General features: G+C 35.9%; 1 protein-coding gene and 1 long non-coding RNA gene across 14 annotated transcripts in view; one reads left to right on the top strand and one right to left on the bottom strand.

The window, feature by feature from the left end:
* The window catches only part of TMEM19 (transmembrane protein 19), a 38,239-nt gene extending 13,804 nt beyond the window's left edge, over window positions 1-24,435 (top strand). For 5 of the 11 annotated variants that reach the window (XM_034402999.3, XM_087874093.1, XM_034403000.3 and 2 more), the window contains 6 exons: window positions 11,946-12,099; window positions 14,110-14,223; window positions 17,430-17,567; window positions 18,150-18,401; window positions 20,443-20,652; window positions 22,600-24,435. In XM_034402999.3, coding sequence (XP_034258890.1) covers window positions 11,967-12,099; window positions 14,110-14,223; window positions 17,430-17,567; window positions 18,150-18,401; window positions 20,443-20,652; window positions 22,600-22,763 — 1,011 coding nt within the window. In that variant the 5' untranslated portion in view covers window positions 11,946-11,966 and the 3' untranslated portion in view covers window positions 22,764-24,435. The other 6 variants (XM_087874094.1, XM_034402998.2, XM_034402995.2 and 3 more) reach the window with 6 other exon arrangements.
* The window catches only part of LOC148112829 (uncharacterized), a 61,052-nt gene continuing 52,175 nt past the window's right edge, over window positions 17,574-26,450 (bottom strand). For all 3 annotated transcript variants that reach the window (XR_015728959.1, XR_015728957.1, XR_015728961.1), the window contains one exon: window positions 17,574-17,743. This is a non-coding gene — a long non-coding RNA (uncharacterized LOC148112829). The remainder of the gene's footprint in view (window positions 17,744-26,450) is intronic.

The raw sequence follows: 26,450 nt of genomic DNA, 5'->3' as shown, positions 1-26,450 counted from the left end.
GAGGGAATGCAAAGATCACTGGGAGAGTTCCTAATTGCTTTACCTCACACCCTTTTTATGCCTGAGCGTATTACTTGAACCACCAGACAAGTTAGTTAAACCTGTATTCTAATCATCCATCTAAATTCACCCCATCCTGCAATCTCCCACATTATAAAAAGAGATTGGTCCCCCAATAGGATGACACGTGGTAGAAAGAAAACTAAGATAGTCACAATCCTAACTCGTCTGCCTTGTTACTGTGGCAGAATAGATCTCAGCAATGAAAGGACACAGTATATGCCAACATGAATTTTTGCCAGCTCAAAGACTAATAGGCTTCATGGTGAGGAACAGCTCTTAGCAGTATCCCTATGGATATTTTTACATAATATAAACTAAGGATTGTGGTAAGTGAAATATCAGTATTTATATATTTTTAAAAAATATGACCAATCCATTATAATCTTCATTAAGAGAGACAGAGAACAGCCAACATACACTTTCTTTTTTACTGAAGTAATCTATCTAACAGGGAAGATCATGACTTTGTCAGAATAAATAGGAATAAAGTAGAAAGATGATGCATTAATCATATTATCCAGTTTATTCTCTGCCCTTTAGGTTTTAAATTAAGGTTCTATTTCAAACCTTCTGAACTGATTCATTTTATTTATTTTTATTTTATTTTATTGCAATTTATATGCCGCCCTTCTCCCGAAGGACTCAGGGCGGCTTACAAGATAAAAATTCAACAATATGAATTAAATATAAATTAAAATCCAATTAAAATTAATTAAAATTATTACAATGTAAAAACCCCCCTCAACGGGTCAGTCCATTTGATGAAAAAGCCATGTCTTCAGTTCGCGGCGGAAGGAGAGGAGGTCGGGGGCTGTCCTAAGCCCGGTGGGCAAACCATTCCAGAGGGTCGGCACTCCCACAGAGAATGCTCTCCCCCTGGGGGCTGCCAGCCGACATTGTCTGACTGATGGCACCCTGAGGAGGCCCGCTCTGTGAGAGCACACAGGACTATGGGAGAATAGCAGAAGATGGTTCTGCAAGTACCCCAGGCCTAAGCCATTCATATTTGATTGTTAGCACTGACACAAATATTTATAGCCATATTGATGGGGTTTTAATCACAGATTTCAGCTCCTTGAATAAATTGACCAGAATTATAGTCTTAAATTCTTTATGAATAGTTGTTATAAATGTACTTAATTTTGAACAATAACAATAGCACTTAGACTTATATACTGCTTCACAGTGTTCTGTATAGCCCTCTCTAAGCAGTTTACAGAGTCAGCATATTGTCCCCAACAATCTGGGTCCTCATTTTACTGACCTCGGAAGGAAAGAAGGCTGAATCAACCTTGAGCTTGCTGAGATTCGAAGTGCCAAATTGCAGGCAGCAATCAGTCAGAGAAGTAACCTGCAGTACTGCAACCATTGAGCCACCTCAATGAAAAGGTTTAATGCAAATTTATGTTAAAATAATAGTTTTTTATATATTTTTGACAGTATATCCAGTATTAAATACCAACAGTACATTATTTCATAAAAAATTATTTTAAGCTATAATTTAATGTAAATTTTAGACCCTTTGCAACATGTTTTCCCATTGTTTAAGCATTATATCCCAAATTCTTTGCCCATTGGATCATGCAATGCTTTACATATTCAGTCTCCAAATTCAATTTCAACAACAGTTTATAAACCTTGGCAATAATGTGTTCATCATTACCACACCAATTTCCAATTCATTTTTTACAAAGTCAAATCCAAAAGTTTTCTAATTTAAACCTTTCTTTCAATTGTAAATATATAAACCAGTGACAGACACATTCTTCTGATTCCAGTTATTCTTTGAATTTGAGGGTAGGTTCACCTTGATTAAAAAGTATTATTTGACCATAGGTCCACCAGTCTAGCCTCATCGTCATTTCTTTTCTAAAAAAGGCTTCCTGGGGTGACACCTGAAGAGGTACTTTTGCAGAGATTTGTTCCAAACCCTTAGAATGGCATATATAACAATGACTGTTAAAATCAACATTTAACTTTGTTATGTCATTAGGCGTGCCATCCAAATCTTAGTTCATGGCCTTCTAATTCAAATAGTCTCTTGTTTTAGAGTTGCCCGCTCTTTTATCCAGACCAAACAGGCATCACAGTACAATTTCAAATCTGGTAAACCCAAATATTCTTTTTCTTTAGGATGAAGTTTATATCTTTATCTTGGTTTTTCTCTTGCCATATGAATTTTGAAATATCAATTTGCATTGTTTAAAAATGGAGTATCAGTTATAAGTATCAGTAAACTCTGAAATAAAAAAAATAACATCTTTGGTAAAACATTTATCTTAATTACAGAGATTCTACCCAATAAAGATAACTGCAAGTTATTCCATCTTCATTAGTTTTTTATATCATTCCACACAGGTACAAAGTTTGGTATTTGTCAAAAGATATATTACCCTTTTCTCCACTTTGAAACATGACTTTTTGGTCAATTTTTTCATAATCCTGAAAAGCCATATTCTTAACATTTAGTTTCTTATTAAGTATTCTATTCCAGTTTTTGGGTCTTGCAGAAATATAACTAAGTCATCATCAAATAGTCTCAATTTATAAACTTTATTTAATATCTATGCCTATTATTTTCTCATGTAATATCCCTATTCAAAACTTCCAGCACCAATATAAGCAGAGGAGATAAAGGACATTCTTGTCTCATACCCTTTTGAATTTCATACATTTCAGTTAAACGTTCTTTAATAATCATTTTGCTTGCTGCAAAGTACAATCACTTTGTCCCAAAGGTGCTCTTGTTTTTCTTTGAAGACATTTTGCTTCTCATCTAAGAAGCTTCTTCAGCTCTGACTGGATGGTGGGAAATGGAAGGATTTATATTTGATAGCTGGCCATTTGCATTCTTTTAGAGAGTTGTTGAGGCCACTTGGAGATTTATCTGTGTCCTTGGGGTCACCTGAGTAGTGCAAATGGGTCTGGAGCCTTCTTGGACCTGCTGAAAGGACTGTATTGTACACTGGAGATAGATGATGTCCCTCCCACTCTGTTGAGACAGGGTTGTTCAATTTGGACATAAATAGCCTCTTTGACTCCTCTTTCAAACCAGCAGTCCTCTCTGTCCAAAATGTGGACTTTGCTGTCTTCAAAAGAGTGGCCTTTGTCTTTTAAATGCAGATGTTGTGATGATCTCCTATGTTGTGCCATGCGTTTATGAAGTGGTTGTCTGCACGTCTCACTGTATTGTACTGCATATACCACATTGCTCAGTTTGTGTCTGGGCGTTTTATCCCTGGGATGGACAAGCCTTAGACATAGAGTATTCTTGGGTTTAAAGTGTGCATGTATGTTGTGTTGGCTGAAGACCCTTTTGAGTTTTTCAGATATTCCTGCAATGTATGGAATGACAACATTATTTCGTTTATTGTTCTCTTCTTTGTCTGTTATGGAGGAGCTCCTGCTGGGATTTGATGAAGGCCCACTTGGGATCACCACATGTTTGGAGGGCTTCCTTTATGTGATTTAGTTCTTTTTCTTTCCCATCTTTTCTGGTAGGCAGGCCTTCAGGTCAGTGGTGTAGGGTTCGGTTAACTCCCATTTTCTGCTTCAGTGGATGGTGAGATTTCCAATTTCTGTGTTTTGATCCTGACCCACATATCGTCCACATACCTATTCTAATGAGTGAGTGGAATTATTGTGAACGAGTTTAGTTTAGATCCTGAGGACACAGATAAATCTCCAAGTGGCCTCAACAGCTCTCTAAAAGAATGCAAATGACCAGCTGTCTGCAAGGAATATAAATCCTTCCATTTCCTACCAGTCAGAGCTTCTTGGATGAGAAGTGAAACATATTCAAAGAAAAACAAGACAGTCCAGTTGCCTCTTGAAAAAGCACCTTTGGGACAACCATGACCTGGATGACTTAGAATCTCCATAGACATACAAATCACTTTAACTCCTTGAATAAATTTCTCCCTGAAGTTCATATCTTCCAGGGCTTCAAACATACAGACCCATTTAAATTGTCAAAGGTTTTCTCTGCATCCAAAAATATTATGCTTCTCATTATAGTATTGTAAGTATTCAATAATGTTCAAAAGAGTTGTCACATTATCTCTAAGTTGTCTTTTTGGCAAAAAGCCAGATTGGTCTTCATGAATATAAGACTAAGACATTCTTCATTTCCATCACTACTACATAGTACAATTTCAAATTCATTTTTTTACAAAGTCAAATCCATAACTTCTTTTATCTAATTTAAACCCTTTTTTTTCAATTGTAAATATGGAAACCACTGACAGAATATTTCTTATCATTCTGGAAAGGTAAACTTTCAAGGTTTTCCAAATTCAACTTAATACAAAAAGTAAATTGCCTAAAATAAACAGAACATATAAATACAGAGTCAACATTGCTTCCCAATAGTACTGTTTAAAATTACCCAAATCATAAGGCAGGGTTCCCCAACATGATCAGTATTTATCCCCAAGGATCAATTGGACTATCCATTATTTTGTTATTATTAATCATAGAATTATTAGTTAAGTAATATTAAATTATTTTCATATAACAGATTTTTGGTGTTGATGAACACTCTAAAGAATCATGAAGAAATTAATGAGTTTGTGGACCACTGTTTTAAAGACTGATAGGCCAAAAAAATGTTTGGCTGTCACTATAATGAATGTGCAAACATTTTGAAAAATAAATTTGTTTATATTCACTTAGAGCTGAATGCTGGAGATATCTTTGGGAAAGGAATGGTGACCTATTAAGAGAGGTAAAATGGCAACTTACCTCTGATAAACTGGAAAACATAAGAAAGAAACACAAAATAGCCCTGCCTTTATTATATTTGGTATAAGATAGAATACAGCAAAACATTGGTATCAGTCTTTAGTGCCTCTCAAAATCTTTCCCTAAGAAGATCATCTCTATATTCTATTTTACAAAGGTGATATTTTACCAGATAACCTCAGACCACTTTGATCTTCAGGAAATGATCCAATTTCTACATTGTCTCTTCCATGTGGATTGATAACCACCTTGTGACATAGTCCAGACAAATACACACTGAACTACTAGCTCAATCTTTATTGTAAGGTTATTAACAGAATCTCACAAATCTGAATGTATATCTGTCCCACCGCACTTTTACAGTCCCAGAAATTAGAGTTCTTTCTGAGGCAGTTGCCATGCTTCCAGTCCTTCTGTGAGCTCAGTTGCCTCATATCTGACCATAGCAATATCAATAGCAATTAGGCTTATATACCGCCCCTCTCTCTGGGTGGTTTACAATGCAGAGCATTTTTTGCATATTATGCCCAACAATCTGGGTCCTCATTTTATCAAGCTTGAAAGCATGGAAGGCTGAGTCAACCTTGAGCCCCGTCACAATTGAACTCCAGGCTGTGGGCAGTGTTTGCCTGCAATAATGCACTTTAAACACTGTGCCACCAGGGTTCCTCTCAACCATGCCTATTATGTGTCTCTTCCTTCTTTTTCCCAAGGTCATTCTCACACACCATTAAAATTGGGCTGTTGTCTCACTTGGTTGGTGAAAGCAGCCAGAAAGATAATGGATGGCTGAGTATGTGTGGTAATTAAAGGCATCCTTGGGAGACAACCACCTGTCTTGAAGTGGTGATTGTGGTGGTCTTACCCCTTGGGAAGAATATAGCTCTCATAGTCCCATCAAAGCAGGTTCAAAAATGCCTAAGATTAGCATCAAGACTAAATTTAGAAATATCACAAGGCTTGCTCAGAAAGTTCTTTTATTTTATTTATTTATTTATTTATTTTATTTTTTATTTTATTATCATTACATAAATTAATCAAGTGTGCCTATTTTGATAGACAATTGGGAATAATTTGTGTTTACCCAATTTTAACAGAATGGGAATAAATTGTGCATTACAATGATGGCTCAATTATTGTTAAAACTAAAGTAAAATGTGCATACACACATTCAGATAATCATTTATTCTAAGTCATTCCCAGATGGGATTGTCACCCATGGTTTTGTTATTGTGCTTTAAACAAGAAAGGCATATAATGTTCATAGGTCTGACCAGTTCAAATATTTAAGATTACAGCTTCTAAAAAACAGATTAGGAAAATAAGTTAAAATAGGGAAGAAAATGATAAGTGAGCACCTGTCTACCCTAGACGAGTTCATATCACCAGGACCAGATGGACTACACCCCAAGGTTCTGAAGGAATTGGCAGACGAGATCTCAGAACCATTGAACTATATCTTTCAAAGATCCTGGAGCACAGGGGAACTGCTAGAGGATTTGAAAAAAAGCTAATGTAGTTCCTATCTTCAAAAAAAAAAAAAAAGATCCAGGACACTACAGACCTATCAGCCTGACCTCAATACCAGGGAAGATTCTGGAAAAGATAATCAAGCAACAAATCAGCAAACACCTAGAAGCAAACAAATTAATAACTAAAAGCCAACATGAGTTTGTCAAAAACAGATCATGCCAGACTAATCTTATTGCATTCTTTGACAAAGTGACAAAATTAGTGGACCAGAGGAATACTGATATAATTTACTTGGACTTCGGTAAGGCATTTGATAAAGTAGACCATAACCTACTACTAGATAAAGTAGAAAAATGTGGGCTAGGCAGCATCACCACCAGATGGATTTGTAACTCGCTGAGCAACCGCACTCAACGTGTAGTCCTCAATGGAACTGCATCTACATAGAGAGTAGTATGCAGTGGAGTACCCCAGGGCTCTGTTTTAGGCCCAGTGCTCTTCAACATCTTCATCAATGACTTGGACAAGAGGATAGATGAGGAGCTCATCAAATCTGCAGAGGACACAAGCTAGCAGGAATAGCCAACACTCCAGAAGATAAGCTTGAGATACAGAAGGATCTTCACAGACTTGAACATTGGGCGCTATCTAACAAAATGAAATTCAATGGTGAAAAAAGTAAGGTTCTACATTTAAGTAAGAAAAACAAAATGCACGGATACAGTATATGTGGTACCTTGCTCAATCGTAGTAACTGTGAGAGGAATCTTGGAGTCCTAGTGGACAATCACTTAAATATGACCCAGCAGTATGCTGCAGCTGCCAAAAAAGCCAACACAGTTCTAGACTGCATAGAGATAGAATCAAGATCACGTGAAGTGTTAATACCACTTTATAATGTCTTGGTAAGGCCACACTTGGAATACTGCATCCAATTTTGGTCACCATGATGTAAAAAAGATGTTGAGACTAAGAGAGCAGAGAAGAGCTAAAACATATGAAGAGCGGTTGCTGGAATTGGGTATGTCTAGTTTAATGAAAAGGGCATGAGGTGACATGATAGCAGTGTTCCGATATCTCAGGGGTTGCCACAAAAAAGAGGGAGCGAAGCCAGTCTCCAAAGCACCTGAGGGTAGGAGAAGCAGCAATGGGTGGAAACTAATCAAGGAGAAAAGCAACTTAGAACTAAGGAGAAATTTCCTGACAGAACAATTAATCAGTGGAACAACTTGCCTCCAGAAGTTGTAAATGCTCCAACACTGGAAGTTTTTAAGAAAAGATTGGATAACCATTTGTCTGAAGTGGTGTAGGATTTCCTGCCTAAGCAGGGGGTTAGACTAGAAGACCTCCAAGGTCCCTTCCAACTGATTCTATTCTATTCTATTCTATTCTATTCTATTCTATTCTATTCTATTCTATTCATGAAGGGGGAAAACTTTTTAAGTACTGAAAATTGGGCGACTGAGCTTCAGTTGTGTATAACAGTTGTAGGAAAAGCCAGCCATTTAGACGGAAGCAATGGAGCGCAGAAAAAGCAAAGGGTGGTTTTAATGAGGAAGAAAGTGGCCTAAAAAGCGTCCGCAGCGATCTTAATTTTCCCTGATGAAAAATAAAAGTTCTGAAGCTCAACTTTAACCCATTCAAAGACGCATGCGCATAAGAAGTAGAAACTAGAGATAGGAATAATATAGAATGATAACGGCCTACGCTGAGTTCACGCTTGATTTGATACTGTGTTTATTCATTATCCATTATCACAAATTGGAAACGATGGCTGTGATACATTCTTGAACTGCCGATAACATTATAGATTAAGAAACAATTATAATTGTGGTGATTCATGGGGAAACCGCCCAAATGAGATAGCTGAGTCGTCCTAATAAAAGCATCAATCAAGGATTCTCTGCCTTGCAAAATCCGATGTTACTAAGTAACCTTGTTTGAACCTAGTGATTCGTTTGCATGTTTTTGGTGGAGATGCTACCTTTTATTTTATTTTACTTTTTTACAATGCAGCCCTCTCCGTGTTACTCAGAAGTTATTAAATGATAACCGGTCTTGATTAAAAACATTATCAGATATATTCTATATATTCTATAAATAATATTCCCACTCTCGTCCTCTGCTGCTGCGTTGTGCGTTTTGCCTCAGCAAGAGAGGAAGGCAAGCTGCCGTCCAAAGAATTGACTTTGTTCCTCATTATTCCCCGGAAAGGGGAAACCGAAGCCGCTCGAGATAAATTCGGAAGAGTCAACCTTCGAATGAGTCTCTACGCTATGAATCTATGGCCTTAAGGTTGCAGCGGGGTTCGGCGCTGATGGGACTCCCTTGCCGTCTTGCCGGTTTGATCCGCGGCTCGCTGGGAAGAGGATGGAAGAGTATCTGCCTCCCCAAGAAGGTCGGCTGAAGCCAGGCGAGGCCCCAGTAGCCCTGAGGTGTGTCAGGGAGCTGAGATGCAAACTCTGCAGGCTCTCGGCGCCTTTTAGGCGAGCCGCTCATGCTTCCCCAGGACCGTCAGAGACGGGGCTGCGTTGCTCGTAGGACTTCCGTTTGCTCTTTCCTGTGCACTAAGCATCATGGACAGCGAGCCCAACAGAGCGTTTTAGGCTGTATAAATGATTGGCATTAAATAAGAAGCCAGAAATGGAGGGTAATGTGGGCGGAGGTATCTCTAAACACACACGCGTGTATACGTACAGCAGCGAATTCATCGCGGTAATTTTAACACTTCGCTTCGTAGAATGCCTGGAAGAAGATGGTGGCAATTTAACTCTTTCCTCGTAGTTTACATTGTTGAGGGCTTTCCTCCTAGGCTCTTTTGATTTGTGTGCTGCCAAAGAGTACTCTGTCCTCTCCTGTCCATACATGCTGGAAGTTTTTCCAAGGGATATGACATATGTATATTTCCAATATTAAAATATATTTTTATATATATATATTCAATAAAATATATTGAAAGTAGCCAATGAATTGTATACATTCTGGATATCTATTTCGATTAGGATTATTTATTTATTTGTCAAACTTGTACAAGATAGCAGGTATAGGTATAAACATAAACAAAGGAAGTTAAGTACAGATAAATGGGGACAGTAGAACAGGGACGGTAGGCTCGCTGGTGCACTTATGCACACCCCCTTTACGGACCTCTTAGGAATGGGGTGAGGTCCACGATAGACAGTTTAAGGTTGAAGCTGTGAGGGTTTGAGGCTGTAACAACAGAGTCAGGTAGAGCATTCCAGGCGTTGACCACTCTGTTGCTGAAGTCATATTTTCTGCAGTCGAGTTTGGAGCGGTTTACCTTGAGTTTGTATCAGTTGCTTGTATTATTGTGGTTGAAGCTGAAGAAGTCATTGACAGGTAAGATGTAGCAGACAATTTTGTGTACTATGTTTAGATCAGACCGCAGGCGGCGCAGTTCCAGATTGTCCAAGCCCAAAATTTCGAGTCTGGTGGCATAAGGGATTCTATTGTGAGTTAGAGAAGTGGAGTACTCTTCTTGTGAAATACCTCTGGACCTGTTCAATCGTGTTAATGTCCAATATACAGTGTGGATTCCAGGCAGATGAGCTGTATTCAAGAATTGGTCTGGCAAAGGTTTTGTATGCCCTAATTAGCAGTACAATGTTACCGGAGAAGAAGCTTTGCAAGATTAGGTTAACAATTCTTAATGCTTTTTTGGCAATGCTGTTACAGTGAGCTCTGAGGCTTAGATAATTTGAGATGAGTATTCCTAGGTCCTTGATAAAGTGAGGGTCATCTACGAGATCGTTTCTGCCCAACTTGTATTCGGTGTTCTGATCTTTTTTTGCCAATGTGCAGGACAGAACATTTATTAGTTGAGATTTGGAGTTGCCAAATGTGCGACCATTCTGACACATAGTCAATGTCGCTTTGTTGGGCAGCAGCATTGTCAGTGGTGTTAAATAATTTTACGTCATCAGCGAAGAGGACACAGCTGCTTTTAATATGATCACATAGGTCATTGATGTAAAGCAGAAAGAGTGTGAGTCCTAAAACGCTGCCTTGGGGGACACTGCTGTTAACAGGTGCCAGATTTGATTGGGCCCTCCCTATTTTGACTATTTGTTGCCTGTTGGACAGGAACGTGGCTATCCACTTGTGCAGGGATCTGGAGATGCCATAAATACTTTGAGTTTTGCATTGAATTGGTAGTGGATTATTAAAACTTGTAAGTTAACGGCAGAAAGGATAGTTGTATAGAAGATGGTAACTTTTGACTAGTATTTATTTATTTATTTATTGGTTCAATTTATATGCCGCCCTTCTCCAGAGACTCAGGGCGGCTTACAATGCGTTAAGCAATAGCCTTCATACTTTGTATATACCTGCTTAGTAGGGCTTTCGGCCCCCCCAAGTGGTGTTCTTTTTTATACAAATTCAGCTTATTGCCCCCACAATCTGGGTCCTCATTTTACCAACCTCGAAAGGATGGAAGGCTGAGTCAACCTTGAGCCTGGTGAGATTCGAACTTGCAGTAATTGCAGGCAGCTGGTGTCACTTAACACCACTTTAATCTGCGCCACCAAGGCTTGTTTGCACAAGTCCTTTTTTTAAAAAAACAATACAGTGACAACAGTTTATAGCCTGTCAGTCCAGATCTCGTGTCCAGTGTAGCTTTAGTAGTCTAGAATTATCAGGTATCTTGAATAGGCAAAGGCAAACAGACAACTGTAAAGGACAAGTGGGAACAAAGGAAGAGACAATGTTTACCTTTCTTGACACCTGTGAAAATATTTACAGCAGAAAAATGTACTTAGGCCTTTATGTATACAAAATCACTTTTTCCAGACTAGTTCTTCAATTGTAATATTTTTTCAACAAATCTTTATTTTCAGGAACATATGTAGCTATAATACAGAATTTGCAACACTGTGCTTTGTGAATATCACCATAGAAAGGTATGACAGATCATGTGATCTCACAGACTACAGTGATTATGGATTTGATGGGGCTGAATTGAAGCCGATTGCTGGAGTCAGGAAATAAATAAAGAAAATCTAGGCTATTGATAGACAAAGAAAAGAAAGAAGAGAATTTACAGGGCCACAGTATAGGAAAGTTTGACCACTGTTGTGAAAACAGTTTAATTTTTTAAAAAAACCAGATACTAAAAAAAACCCTCTCTGTGTTACACTTTAAGATTATGGCTGACACATGTCCTCTTTTTGCTGAATGATAACCCTATATTAGTGGCAGTGAGTTTGATTCTGACAAATATTTGCAATAGTAATAGTGCAAGGTGAGGAAGGATTCTACTTTACTCACCTATGCATCCCTTTTCTGCTCTGCTGCATTCAAAATGTACTTCCTGAGATGAATTGCCAGCATTTATATTACAGGTAAGCACCCACGCCAAGTTACTTGTACGCACAATAATAAAAAAAAAAACATAAAATCTGAATGGTTGCCCTATTAAAGACTTAAGGCATTGTATTATATTTTAACTGGGCAGATTTGCACACAGATATTTTCTGTATCTCCACAAAGGTAATAAAATTCCCCCCATGGAAATGTGTTTATCATCATGGAAATTTAGTTCATGCTTTCTGACTTAATATGATTTTTGATATATTTTATTAATCTAAAAATATATTTTATTTATCTAAACAATCTAAACATTTTCTGCTTTCTTTTATATACAGGTGATCAGTTCTGGATTTTCCATGCTGTTTTATTCCTGGAATGATTTCAATAAAGATTACTTCAAAATGATAACAAACATTATCATTTTGAGTATACTTATATGTATTTCTTTATCTTTCTGGATTGTGTCCATGACCGCAAGCACATATTATGGTAAATTTATAAAGTGATTAGATATTTATGAAATGTTTGTTTATTGCATTCACATTTTAATTACTTTAATAGCTAATGTTGATATGTAAGCACACTTGCAATATATTTCTATAACTGAAATATTTTAGGTTACTGCTGAAGTTTATCAAATATATTCAACCACTCATTAAAAACTATATATTTTAAGAACTTTAATATTTGAAATATATGTATAGCTAGTGGTTTAATTGGTAGTAACTAGAAATAATGTATACATTATGTCAATAATTTATTATAACTGATACTCCTTCCTCCTATTTGCTTCACAATTAGGTATGTTCATCACCTTGAATTATTTATAAAAGTAATAAAAGCTACGTGTGTGTGTGTGTTTCTGTGCATAGCTGGTATTTTGAGAAAATAAAAATACTTGTTTTTTAATTAAAATATTGTCATCTGTATGTCGCAGTGATATCTATCAATTAAAATAACTTTTGCCAACAGATTTTGGCAATGTAATTTCAGATGGTGTGAGACCTCAAAACCAGTGTTTCCATCTTTAGCAACTTTAAGATGTGGGGACACTAATTCCCTAAATTCCCTAGCCAGCTTAAAGTTGCAAAAGTGAGAAACACTTCTATACAATGGTAACATATATTAGCCAATAGTCTAAACTGGTTTGTCTCATAAGTAAAATGAAAGCGATTAGACAAGATATGTTTCCTAACCTCCTTCAAAGAAAAGGGATAGTGTTACATCTGGTAAGTTTGGAATCCAGGATGCACATGTTTGTGTTTTAGTATGCATTTACTTTCTGATCTCTTTCATAAGGCTTACAAAGCACTCTGTAATTTCAAATTCATTAAGCATATTATATCCTAAAATAGAGGGGAAAATATATTAAGGAGGCTATGAAAAAAAGAGTAAAACATACGCCCAACAATCTAGGTCCTCATTTTCCCGACCTTGGAAGGATGGAAGATTGAGTCTACCAGTCTTCCTGATTGAGTCAGGATCAAACTCCTGGCAGTGGGCAAAGTCAGCCTACAATACTGCATTTTAACCATTGCATCACATAGCTCACAATTCGAAATTCTGCTTTTAATGTGCAGAGTCTTTATGTCTCAGTCTCTAGCTACTGGCAGGACCTCCTGTTTCAGGCAGAACCAACTTGATCAGTTCATTTAGGTCCAGAAGACCATCTTGAGAATTCAAATGAAATCAGCAAAGGGGCTAGAACATGGTGAGGTTTTTTCATGCGTTGCCCCTATGCTTAACACTGGTTTCCAGAAATCTGGATGGCATTGTCCCGTCTAGTTTTCCACTTGCAGTCATGACAGAGTTTTATCATAGCACGTTTGATTGCTGAAAATTTAGAGTTGCTTTTTTAGAGGGCTGTTATAATTTTATGTATTTTGTTTGATTATAAACTGCCAGGAATCTGTATGACTATGTTAGTATAAATATAGTCAATAGATAAGTAAATAAATAAGAACATTTTGGCTGTTAAGTGATGTGGATGAAAAATATGTGTGAATTCAAAATGTTTCTAGATTTCACAAAGAGCAAAATTCCACTTTATGCGCTGCAGCAGCAGCAGCCTCCAACCTTTTGGGCACCAGGGACTGGTTCTCTGGAGAAAGGATTTTTCCACGGACCGGAAAGGGCGTGGTTTTGTGTGCTGCCTACATCCCGTGGATGGGGCTTCACTTGTTTGTATGGCCGGTTGCTAGCATGCTGCGGACTGGTGCCAGTCCACGGATCGGGGGTTGGAACCCCTGCCCTACAGGGCAATTGCCCTTCAATTGGCTCATTGCCATTAGAGATTTTTTTTCAAAGAACCTAACTGCTCCACTATCCCAGCAGAATATTTTACTGTACTTGTATATAAAGTGATACAATTTCAAGTCTATGTTACTTAAAAAGGAATAAAAACTGCTTTTACTTTTCAACAGTTTTTTAAAAACATTGTGGTTTGGACAATAGAATATTGGTCTTGACATTGTGTACTGTTTTCAACATACTTTTTAGGTAGCTTGCGGCCAATTTCTCCATGGCGCTGGCTTTTTTCAATTTTGATCCCACTAATAATTGCTTCACGAGGATTTAGGAAAAAGAGTCTTGATCATGGTGGAGCAATAGGAGGTATGGCTTTATCTCTTAATTTTAGCTGTCTGTATAGATTTTTAAGAAGTATTTTCCTTCACCTTTTAACTTAGCATTAAGATGTGTTTGTTTTTGTTTATTGTCATTATGCTTTTTTAAAAAAAAAGTTACCTGCATGTGCAAGCTTTCAGTAAAAATAATATTCTATTCTTATTGTGGTACTAATTTGTTCCCATCACTTTGCAGGGATAAATATATGTATATTATTTATTTTTTGATGTATCATTTGGCAAATTTTCTTCTGCATTCTGGATGGAAAATAAAGTAGAATTCAGGAGGTGGCTTGACTATGCAAACCTCTTTTATACCTCATATAAGGGTATCTAATCTAGATAATTATTCTGGGCTCCATAGAATTGGATTTGTTATGAGTTATTCATTACTTGAGTAGATGTTTATGTTCAAATTACGTGATTAATGTAAACATAAATGTTATTCAAATAAGTAACTCATGACAAATATGTTACATTTATGTGCATGTGTATATCTGTACCTACATGTACACACACATATACACAGATCAAATTTCATCTGATATCAGATGAAATTTGGTCTGTGTATATGTGTGTGTACATGTAGGTATATGTATGTGTGTGTGTGTGTGTGTACTAATACATATTCAGTCAAGTTGTCCTATACCCTTAAATATTGAAAACAGTCTGATGAACCTTAGGATCCTATGTCTAATCAACCACAAATAAGACACTGGGGTGCTTTTAGAAGAAATTTGATATTTCTTCTGATATCAGAACAGGTAAATAAAAGTTATTGACAGTAGATTACTACAGCAGCTATGTAAGCATTTTTCTTTGTATGTTTTAGCACAGCGGTCACCAACTGGTGGTCCGTGGACCAGTGGTGGTCCGTGAGAAAATTTTGGTGGTTTGCAGAAAAATTATTTGCATTTTTTATATTGCACTAAATCAGGGGTCCTCAAACTACAGTCCCTGGGACAGATACGTGCAATGAATGCTTGTGTTGCTGCAGACAGTCTCCCCCTTCGGGGTTTTTTTGTGTAGGTCTGAGGGGGGCAGAAATTCTGACTTGGGGTCTGCTTTGGCCTCCTGGTGCAGGGCTTTGGGCGAAGGCTGGAGGGAAGCGCTGCTGGTGGCAAAGAACCAGAGGGCCTTGTTCTAGTGGGACTGCATCATGGCCTGGAACTGGCTGACCATCTCAGCCTGCTGAGCCTCCAAGCGCTGGCACCTGGCCTTGCACTCCCGCGGGTCTTCTCTCTGCTTGGAAAGCCTATGCTCGTAGTCATCAGTGAGGTGCTTCTGCTGAGCCTTCTTCTTGGCCAGATACAATTTGAACTAAGCCAACTGTTTTGCCAACTCTTTCTCATGGTGGCTGCTTAGCTCCAACAATTGCTTCCTGTAGGGGGCCTAAGGAGCTCAGGCAGGGAGGCAAGGAGTGGCTGGGAGGGGAGGGGCAAGTAGAGGCTGGCGAAGTGCCCCTCAATGTGAATGACATTGACTTGGCCACACTCACCCAGTCACATGACCACCTAGCCACGCCCACCCAGCCGGTCATTAGGCAGATCATATTAGTGGTCCACAAGATTTAAAATTATGAATTTAGTGGTCCCTGAGGTCCCAAAGGTTGAGGACCCCTGTTTTAGCATATTCAAAATAATGTCAATTTTGAAAGAGTTTTCCTTTTTGCTTCCTAACTGCCACATATTTTAGCCTGGGAAATTGGGAGGGTTTTTTTGTTGGAGCAGTAGAAAGTTAGTCATAACAACATTCGGTATTCAAGGACACTTTTGCCTGCATCTGCTGGAGACTGCCTGGAGATTGTATCCAGTTGAATGTGAAGAGTTGATTGGACTATGTGATGAACTTGTGGGTGTGGGGCAGGGCTGTGAACTGTTAGCTGGGTGGAAAAAACCTGGAAGCTTTCAGATTCGAGTTTTCCCAGATGTGCCAAGATGACATCTCTAATAAATTGGAACTTTGAGGAACCTCAGGCCTCAGAGTTTTATTTCGTTGGGGGTATTCCTTGGAACCCTGACAAATAATTTATTAATGTAGTCTTACTAATTCTTTATTAGTACGGTCGAGAAAATTGCCTATACTAGAAATACTATGCTAAAAAGCTGGGATTTAAAGGAGGAAAGAAGTTTCAAAAGTATCGAGCATCCAACCTCACATAATTAGGGTGAGGAGGATTCTTGGTCTATATTGAATAGCAGAACGTAATAATTTTATGGCTTTTTACCCCTGAAAAATTTGCTATCTCTATGCCTGATCATTATTGTGCAACCTTTTCTTTATGGAATTCATAATCTAATTATGATTCTTAGCAAGTTTAATCTAACTCGTTTAACAGAAACCAATCTTGATTATTCCATGCTGCCTCTTCAAGATGACCTACAATTTTAAGTTACGTGGGAAGAGTGGGGAATATAAATTTATTTAGGGCATTTATGACAGTTTGTATTAATCTAGCATTTATAAAAAAAATTGGAATACTGAGGAAAAAAGGAATTTAAGAGACATACCAGATTTTATCAGAAACATCAAATGTAGTACAGTATGTAAGAAAGATTAATATGAATGTATCTTCAGATACCTGGATTATGAATGGATGATATTCTTCCAGCCATATTACCAGAATGTTCTAACGTATAAAGGTAGAAGCAACAGGTCTGAAGATAGATATGAACAGAACTAAAGGTGTAGTGCTGCTTTCCTCCAATCAAGATAAGGAAGAATAATTAATGGGCATATTAATTAGCATGATGGCACTTAGACCATTACACATGGAATGCAGAAACATGGGGGAGCTAGCTTAGTTTACTCCTATATTATGTAAAAATACTGCATAAATACTGAATTTGTAGATCTTATTGCCCAATACTTTCAAAGAGTATGTTCAGTACCATAGAAGAATGCAGTGGAATATCATAAAACAAGATATGGCTGGCTATAAAACTGAATAGGAGTATTCCATACTGCAACTGTTTTGTGATTCTTTTTGATATTGTTACTAACTACGTAGTGTTTTCTTTCTGCAAGATTGCTTTAACTTGCACATTCTGTACAAAACAATAAAATTATTGGACTATTATTTCAATGTAGGCTGATGCCAAATACTTCTTAAAAGTCAAATAATTAAATTTCTGGAGGAAAATGATTGCAAAAAGTAAATTGTAATTCTTTCTCCAACTTTCCCTTTTCCGTCAGGTTTAATTGTTGGATTTATCCTCACTGTTGCAAATTACAGCTTTTTTACCTCCATGCTTATGTTTTTCATTACTTCTTCCAAACTTACTAAGTGGAAAAGAGAAGTAAAAAAACAAATAGATTCAGAATACAAAGAAGGTAAGCTTTTAGTTTTAAGAAATTTAATAATGATGATTTACCCTGATTTTAGGGAAGGAATAGTGTAATGCTTAGATTGGATCCGGGTAGGAAGAAGCTGGCCTTCCCCACTTCACTTTTGCCCTTTTCTTATCAGTCCACAAGATCCTGGAAATATTTCCTTGGGAAACAGGATTCTATTGAGAGAAAGGAATTGATATATTTGGAATAAGAAAGCATTTGAGAAAAAATTATGGAAGCTTTTTTATAAGCCAGCACTGTTAGAGGCCAATTTTTATGGTCTTTGAAAAGTTACAAGTAGAATAGGTAGAAAATTATATTTAAACACCAATATCTACTGGATTGCATCTGTAGGCTAAATCCCAAATAAATATTTCTTGACATCATCTTTCTAATGAATCACCTGAATTATGCATGTAAACAAAATAATAATTTTGTATTAATTTTTGCTTTGAGTTAAAATTGAAAACTTTAATGATTTGAAATAAGCATAATATTATTCAATTTTTCTAATGCGTACTCTCCAGGCTACTAAACGTTTGTTTCCTCTTAACAGTTTATAGCTTCTCTGTTTGTATATAGGTGGACAAAGAAATTGGGTGCAAGTATTTTGCAATGGTGGTGTACCTGCAGAATTGGCTCTGCTATATATGATTGAAAATGGACCAGGTGAAATTCCAGTAGATTTCTCTAAACAATATACAGCATCCTGGATGTGTCTATCATTGCTGGGTGCTTTGGCCTGCTGTGCTGGGGACACCTGGGCTTCAGAAATTGGCACTGTCATAGGTCATGAACCTCGGCTAATAACAACCTGGAAAAAAGTTCCTGTAGGTGAGCTTGAATTTCAAAATTATCTCAGCTGAATGAATGGTAGTAGATAGTCTCTCAACATTCTTTTTGTGGTCTTGATTTAATTAATGTTAAACATTGTTTTAGCAACCATAGTTTATTATACAAACCATAATTGGCTAGATTCCTACATATTGAACTGTAAACCATGGTTTATAGATCATAGTGTGTAGAGTCACATTGTGCAGAAAGCAGAATCAAATAAACCTTCATGATTTAGCATGATGTGTAAACTCAGTCATTGGGTGCAGCTTGCGTAGTCTTAAATTTGGCCTGAAATTTGTATCAGTTGTACCTTTGCCTTCTATTTCCCAGTTACCATGTATTTGAATCATTGATGCAATAATACAATCGGCCAAAATATCTCCAAAAATGACATGTTGTCAGTCCTTCCTGGTAAACCAGATAGGAAACAGAATTAGATGAGCTAATTCTATTTTATTGTAAGGCTACATTAACAGACTCTTGCAAATCTGAAATTACAAACTACCCACCAGCCACTTTTAACTGCCTGATCCATTAGGGCAGACTCTTTCTCAGTTTCTTTCTATGACACTTAGTAATTGTGGCTCCTGCCCACCTTGTCTGTTTTTTTCTAGGCAACATCCCGCTTCTCCTTTAACAATTTTAATAAAAACAGTCATAAGATCAAGTCTGTTCGGACAGTGACTTAGTTTACAATCACAACTTACATCTAAAATTCTGGGTTCAATTTTGGTCACAAGTCGAGGATTACCAGTGTCTTCTCATTGTGAACTGTCTGTCAGGGAAGGCATTTTTACACATAGCTTTCTTATGTGCTTTCTGATTGAAATATGCCTGGCATTAATTTTATTGTGTTTACAATGCCAGGCAAAGACCTTTTTATTCTTGCAACTTGCTGCAAAGAAACTATCAGTACTCTGTTGCTTTTATTTTATTATGCATTATGTATTAATCTGTTTTTGTTGTAAGTCACTTTGGAAAACTTGGTTTTGAGCAAAAACCTATATACTGTATTTTTCGGAGTATAAGATGCTCTGGACTATAAGACGCACCTACCTTTTTTGGGGAGGAAAACAAGAAAAAAAATCTGCCTCTGCCTCCCAGCAATTTGCCTCCTTGCAGCAAACAGCCTGCTTTAGTTTCATTTTCATTTTCATCATAGCCTGATTAGCACAAGAAAAAAAATCTGCCTCTCAGCAATTTGCAGCAAACAGCGGAGGCCCACGTGGCAATAGGCAATGGCAATCCCTGCAGCCTGAAACAGCTGAGGGTCGGGAGGCCGATCCAAGCGACGAATCAGCTGCTTGTGCTAAACAGGCTGTACTGAAGCTGAAGCTGCAAGGAGGTAAATTGCTGGGAGGCAGGCCAAAGGGTGGGGGCCAGTGGGGCTACATTCGGTGTATAAACGCACCCAAATTTTCTCACCCTCTTTTAGAGGGGAAAAAAGTGTGTCTTATACTCCGAAAAATACGGTATATTATATATTGATTATAAGACAAATTTTTCTCAGTTCCAACTGTAACAATATTATCACTTGCGAAAAGCATAATGCAGTTGTTTGGGTAATGAATTTGGGTCATGTATTAACCAGGACATAACTATTTAAAACAAGTCTCAGTTGAATACAATATGGTAATCTGGTCACTGAAATGAACACTGATTGGAATGCTGTTTGAAGTTGACTTATGGGTATGGTTGGTATCAGTATTAATAGTGCATTTCTGGGAAGAGAAAAGTTGAGGTTTGTTTCAAGTTTTTTAATTAAGTGGATTCAGCTATAATGCTGCATCAGTGGTAGCACATGGTATTGCTGAGGTTAGTTTAAAATGGATTAAGGGTTACTGGGATTCTCCTTTTTGTCTTACTAGTTTGCTGTGCTGCAAAAAGAACAAAGATGGATATTGTCAATGTTATTTTATTTAAAATAAGATGATATTGACCAAGAATGTGCAATATGTCAGGTGCAAAATTATATTATGCTGTATGTAATGCAAATTTTAAACATTTAGAATGCTAATTTTGGAATGTTTTATTTTAGGTACTAATGGAGGTGTTACTTTAGTAGGTTTAATTTCAAGTCTGCTTGGAGGCGCATTCGTTGGTATGGCTTACTTCATTTCCCAGTTGATTTTTGTGAATGATTTGGATATATCTGCTCCACAATGGCCAATTATTGTGTTTGGTGGTTCTGCTGGTTTACTAGGCTCTATCATTGATTCCTACTTAGGAGCAACAATGCAGTACAGTGGTAAGTTTTTAAATAAATCTTTAGATTAGTAGAAAAGTAATGTAATCTTACCATTTAGAATATGTAGGATTGATAACCACAGAGTAAGTTTATCTTAAATATTTTTGTTTTATATTAAATGAATTAGAAATACTAGTTGATATTGCTATTTCATCATATACAGTATATTCCAATTAGTATCAGATAATAAAGACTAATGCTGAAAAATTCTTAACAAGACATAACAAGCATTATACTAAAGGTAAGCAACTTAGCTGGAACTTAGGTAAGCAATTTAGCTGGAAGCTTAACATAGAGTTAGATTCTTCTTTTTTAAAACAAGTTTTATTGGGGTTTTTTTTCTCCTCTCCCACCTTCACCCACATCTTTCTTTTTTTTGAACAGAGTGTTGGTCGTTTCTTATCTTATACAATTAGTCAAATTCAAACACATTTTACTCAATTACAATTTTGCCAATATCGTCTTCCTCCCTTTTCCTTTTTTTTAACATATCTCACTATTTCTATACTTGCATACATAAACACCTTCTTCATTTATCCCTAGATTCTAACTGTACTATTTGTACATATTTATCCTCTTTTATTCTTAAACAATTCATTCTTTATCTTAATATATTTATATTTGTTTGTTCAGAGCTGCCTTTCTTCCACTTCATCTTTTTTATTGTACAGCAATCTTTCTCCTCAAACCTACCCTCTCCCTCTTCTCCTTCCAACTTTCCCCACTTTCTTCTTCACATAGAGTTAGATTCTATCAGCATTTGGGGGAGTGGAAGTTGATATTCTATCAACTAAGTTGATATTAAAAATATTCTAGTGAAAATGGAAACAAAGCATTTGTCTGCAAGTCTTTCATGAATCAATGACTTTTGGACTTGCATAGATGCTGTTTTAAGATTTGCAGACAGGCTGTCCACAAGCACTTTCATGCATTCCAAAGTGTCTAACTGCAATCAGATCCAAAGCTCTGCGCAGCCCTGCTACCTACAACATTCAGATAACAGGAAGTTGAGGTTTATAAATCCCTTGGCTAACCAACAGAAATATAAACAATTACACAACAAGAACAGATTTATTCCCTTCATGTTTAGACATGGTTTAATCTAAAAAAGAACATTTTCCTTGTCTGAAATGGAATAGATTGAGATCAAAAGTTGATGGAGCATTACAGAGCTGCTTTTGAAAAAGGTATATATAGGATTACAGCCTATACTTGACTTTTTTATGGTGTCTGCAACCTTATCCTCAGATACAATTTTTTCAATCATTTGTTGCTCTTAAGGCTAGTGTTCCACCTTCCACTAGCAATAAATCTCACAATTTGTCAATAGCTGTCTCAAAATGAAGTAAACTCTTACCTGGGAAACTCTTACCTTGAGAATGACAAAATTCACAATTAATAGAAGAGTGATTTAATGACATGTTTCTTTAATAACATATCTGTCTCTTACGAAAATTAAATCAGTTGCCCTTAATCTTCCACTATTGTCCTTTCTATTCAGTCAGACACAGGTCTTAGTTTTGATCTTAATAATTGATGTAAATATTTATAAGACCTTATTATTTTAGCAGGCAAGTCACATATGAACTCTAGAAAAGTGACTGAATTTTGTTCACTTGCTGTTGTGGGTTACAAAGCTACTGTAGAATATCAATCTCACAGTTTAAGTTTTAGGACATTGTGGTTGTTGTCCGTAAATAAATATTCTAGCCTGAAATTCTTTGTAATAATTGATTCCTGATGAAAAATAAGGAACACCATTTTATGTAAAACAGCTTTTTAAACAAGCATTTTGAGTGTTTAAATATTGTTTTCAATAAAACTAAAATTAAGATCTTTACAATGGTTTTAATTTGTGGTCATTGGAAAATATAGTTGATGCCATATTATGTTATTGAAGACTGTTTTCTCCATTTGGTTAACATGCTATTCTTACTGCCTCTTCAGGTTTTGATAAACGTACTGGAATGGTTGTCAACCATCAGACAGAAAATGCAACACATATTTCTGGTAAACCAATCCTGGATAACAATGCAGTGAATCTCTTCTCCTCTGTAGTCATTGCTTTGTTATTGCCAGGAATAGCATGGGGATTTTGGCCAAGAGGATGAAGACAAGTATCGACTTGCATTTTTTTTCTTCAAACAAGCTGTGACCTAAAAGATACTCCACCAAAAGTCTTTATAATTCTAGACTGGAATACATTCCTGCAACTATTCTGAAAACATGCGGAATCACTAGGTTATTAAAGTGATACTTCCTGCAGCAGTTTTAGGTAGCTAAGACAGACAGGAAGAGGCGGAGTCCTGATTTAATATTGCTTCTTATGTAATAGACTATAGTTATCACTTGAGTTATTACTTGATAGAATATTTGATTGCACTTCATTCTCGATAATCTATTAGGCAAATGGGAACTGGGAAGACTAAAATAACCTGTGGATAGAATGCCACTACAGCTACCTGAATAAGTTAAGGATCTTGGTCTAGTGACTAAACTAAATGCTAAACTTTCTATATTATTTTGAAATCTATTTTTTTGTGGGGACCTATTGTAGCTAGTGATCACTCTAGGTACAACATTCAATACAATCACAACTTTGCTTTTTGCCATTAAAATATTTTTTAAAATGTGTATGGTATGAAACCTAATACTGTCCTGTTGGTGCTTGAAATTTAAAGTTTAATTTATTGGGTTTAAAATATTATGTTTAAAAAACAAGAACGTATGCTTTGGCCACTGTCTGTAATTAGCTATAGTTTTATTCTGGCATATGGAACAAATAGTTATATTTGTTCAAAATTTGTTTGATCTTTGAGATGGATGTTCATTTTAAATTGTAATAACTTACCACTGATATCTGAATAGATAGGTTTATTTCTTCATAAAGATTGGGCCAAAAGTGAAATTCAATTAAACTGAAAGCAACTCTTACTGATAAATTACTTTTTATTTTTCTTGTATAATTTTTTAAAAAATATATTGGCAAGTTATATTACAAATGCAATGAAAAATTTGTCAGGTTTGTTTGCAAGTAGATCCATTTTCCATAGACTTATATTTGTCATTTTATATAAATCAGATACTAGAATTTTTAATTTTACACTAATTTTAAAGGAAAAAAGGTAAGACGTTGGTAGATGCTTCAAAGAGGCTATCCCTACAGACAATTTTTAATATTGTTTGTAGAAATTGACTGTTTTCAGTTGTTTTACTTATCAGTTACAACTGTACATAAGAATTCATATTAACAAGAAATGTGCATAAAGAAAATTTGAAGAACCATTTATAGAAATTGATTAAAACAACACAATATGCACATATGTAATATAGGACATTGGGAATTTCTGCAAAAATTAATATACAGATTTCTGTAATATAGACACTGGAATACATGGCATAATAAAGTGAATACAGCACTAACTAGCATTGACACTTAAGCATCTAAAAATTTGGGTATTCGTTGGTAATAGCAAAATAGATAATAAAATCTTAATGCAACCCAAGAAATTGATTGGATTGATGAAGATCTGGTTAAAATATTATAGATATCAGTGAAGCATTGTGAACTAATTATAAATAAGAAAAATAGAAAATACAATATTTAATGGAATGTATGAGTTGGGGAGAAGAATGTAAATTGAAATCTTTTCTGTGCCTCGATGTATTTATACATCGTGATAAATAGAGCAGTAGGCATCTTTTTTGAAAATACATGTAGAAAATGTGTCCCAAATGAGGCTCTTACAAATATGTTCAAATAAAAGTGACTTTAAAATGGCACTCAGTCTGTTTTGTTTAATCATATAGAACACTGATATGTTACATTGAGAAAAATCATACAACTTTGATATCATTTTGGTTTATAAAATTAACAGTGCCTTAGCTAGGATCAATTCTAAAAAGTGGCAAGTCTTTTTGCTATCAGGAATCATTACAAAACATGGACAGAAGCACTAATCACACTTGTATACAAGGAGGATTCAGACCAGCAATTAGTACTAAATTACAGGCCTATCTCTTTATTGAATTCTGATTATAAAACATATATGTCAATAATTGCTGAAAGGTTAAAAATGATTCTAAATAAACATACATTTGGATCAATATGGTTTTTTGCCAGGACGACAAATTAGAAACAACACACGCACCCACCATAATCGATATATTAAGAGTTTTATGAAGAAACAAGTTTCACTGGTTTTCCTTGATTCCCAAAAAGCTTTTGATAATTTGAATTGGAGATTTATGATACAACAAATTTAAAAAAATGGAATTTGGCTCAAAATTTGAAAAAATGATTGAAAAAATATATTTAAAACAAACTGCAAGAGTAATTATGAATCAAGATATGATAGACGGATTTGAGATAACAAAAGGAGTGAGACAAGGATGCCCACTTTCCCCATTTCTCTTTATATTATCATTGGAGCCACTCTTAAAAAAAATTAGGGAAGATCGAGAGATAAAAGGATTGACAATAAAAGATGAGTACAAATTGCAAGCCTTTGCAGATGATATGGTTTTTATAATTGAGGAACCTCTAAAATCAGGCCCCAAATTGATTAAAAAAATAGAAGAATTTGGCGAAGTGGCAGGTTTAAAAATAAATAGAAATAAATCCAAATTACTAAAAATCTTACAAAAAACCAAGAGATAGAATTAGAAAATAGTATGAATATTCAGATAACAAAAAAAAATAAAGTATTTAGGGATTTGACTAACAGCAAGAGGCTCCTCAATCAAAAAGGAAAATTATGACAAATTAATACTGCAAATTGGAAAAGATTTGGAAAATTGGAAAAATCTTCAAATTTCATGAATGAGAAGAGTAGCGGCAATAAAAATGAATATCCTGCCCAAAGTTTTATTCCTCTTCCAGGTTATACTGATAAAAATAGAAAAAAGTTTTTTTGATTTATTAAATAGATTGACCTCAAAATTTATATGGCAAGGGAGAATTAGATTAAAAACATTACAAGATACCAGGGATAGAGCAGTAGCAGCATTTCCAGATTGGGAGTTTTATTACCAAGCAGCATGCCTAACACGATTAAAGGAATGGATGGAGTTGGGAAATAAAAGAATCTTAACAATAGAAGGACACGATTTAGACAGGATGGCATGCTTTCTTATGGGGTGAAAAGCAAAAAACTCATGGATATTTTAGAAGGCATATAATTAGAAATTCATTATTATTAATTTGGAATAAAATCAAAAAGCAGCACTATACAAGTATATCGCTTTGGATTTCTCCCAATGAAACATTAACGCACCAAAATTTAGTAGACTGGACCAAAATAATTAGATACAGGGATATATTAAATGATTTGGGAAAATTAAAAACAAAACAAGAATTGGAACAGGATTTGAATAGGGAAGTTGAATGGTGGACGTACTTACAAATAAGATCAAAATTCACAGAAGATACAAAGATCAGGTACAATTAGAGCAAAATGAACTGGATAAAATTGTATATGGGAGGGAACAAAAATTAATTAGTTAAATATATAAATTTTTATTGCGGTATAAAATGGAAGAGGAAATAATGAAAGATACTATGATCAAATGGGCAAGGAATTTCAATCACGTAATAGAATTAGAGAAGTGGGAAAAGATGCGGAGAACAAATATGAAATTGACAACATCAACGGCATACAAGGAAAACCAGATGAAAATGTTTCATAGATGGTACTTTCCACCGGCTAGAATAGCAAAAATGTTTCCTAGTAATTCACCGAAATGTTGGAAATGTAAGAGTAACTATGGAACATATTATCACCTCTGGTGGACCTGCC

This window comes from Pantherophis guttatus, chromosome 7 (assembly GCF_059756535.1).
Source record: "Pantherophis guttatus breed Tessera chromosome 7, ASM5975653v1, whole genome shotgun sequence".
Taxonomy (NCBI): domain Eukaryota; kingdom Metazoa; phylum Chordata; class Lepidosauria; order Squamata; family Colubridae; genus Pantherophis; species Pantherophis guttatus.
This window is presented reverse-complemented; position numbering and strand designations above follow the sequence as displayed.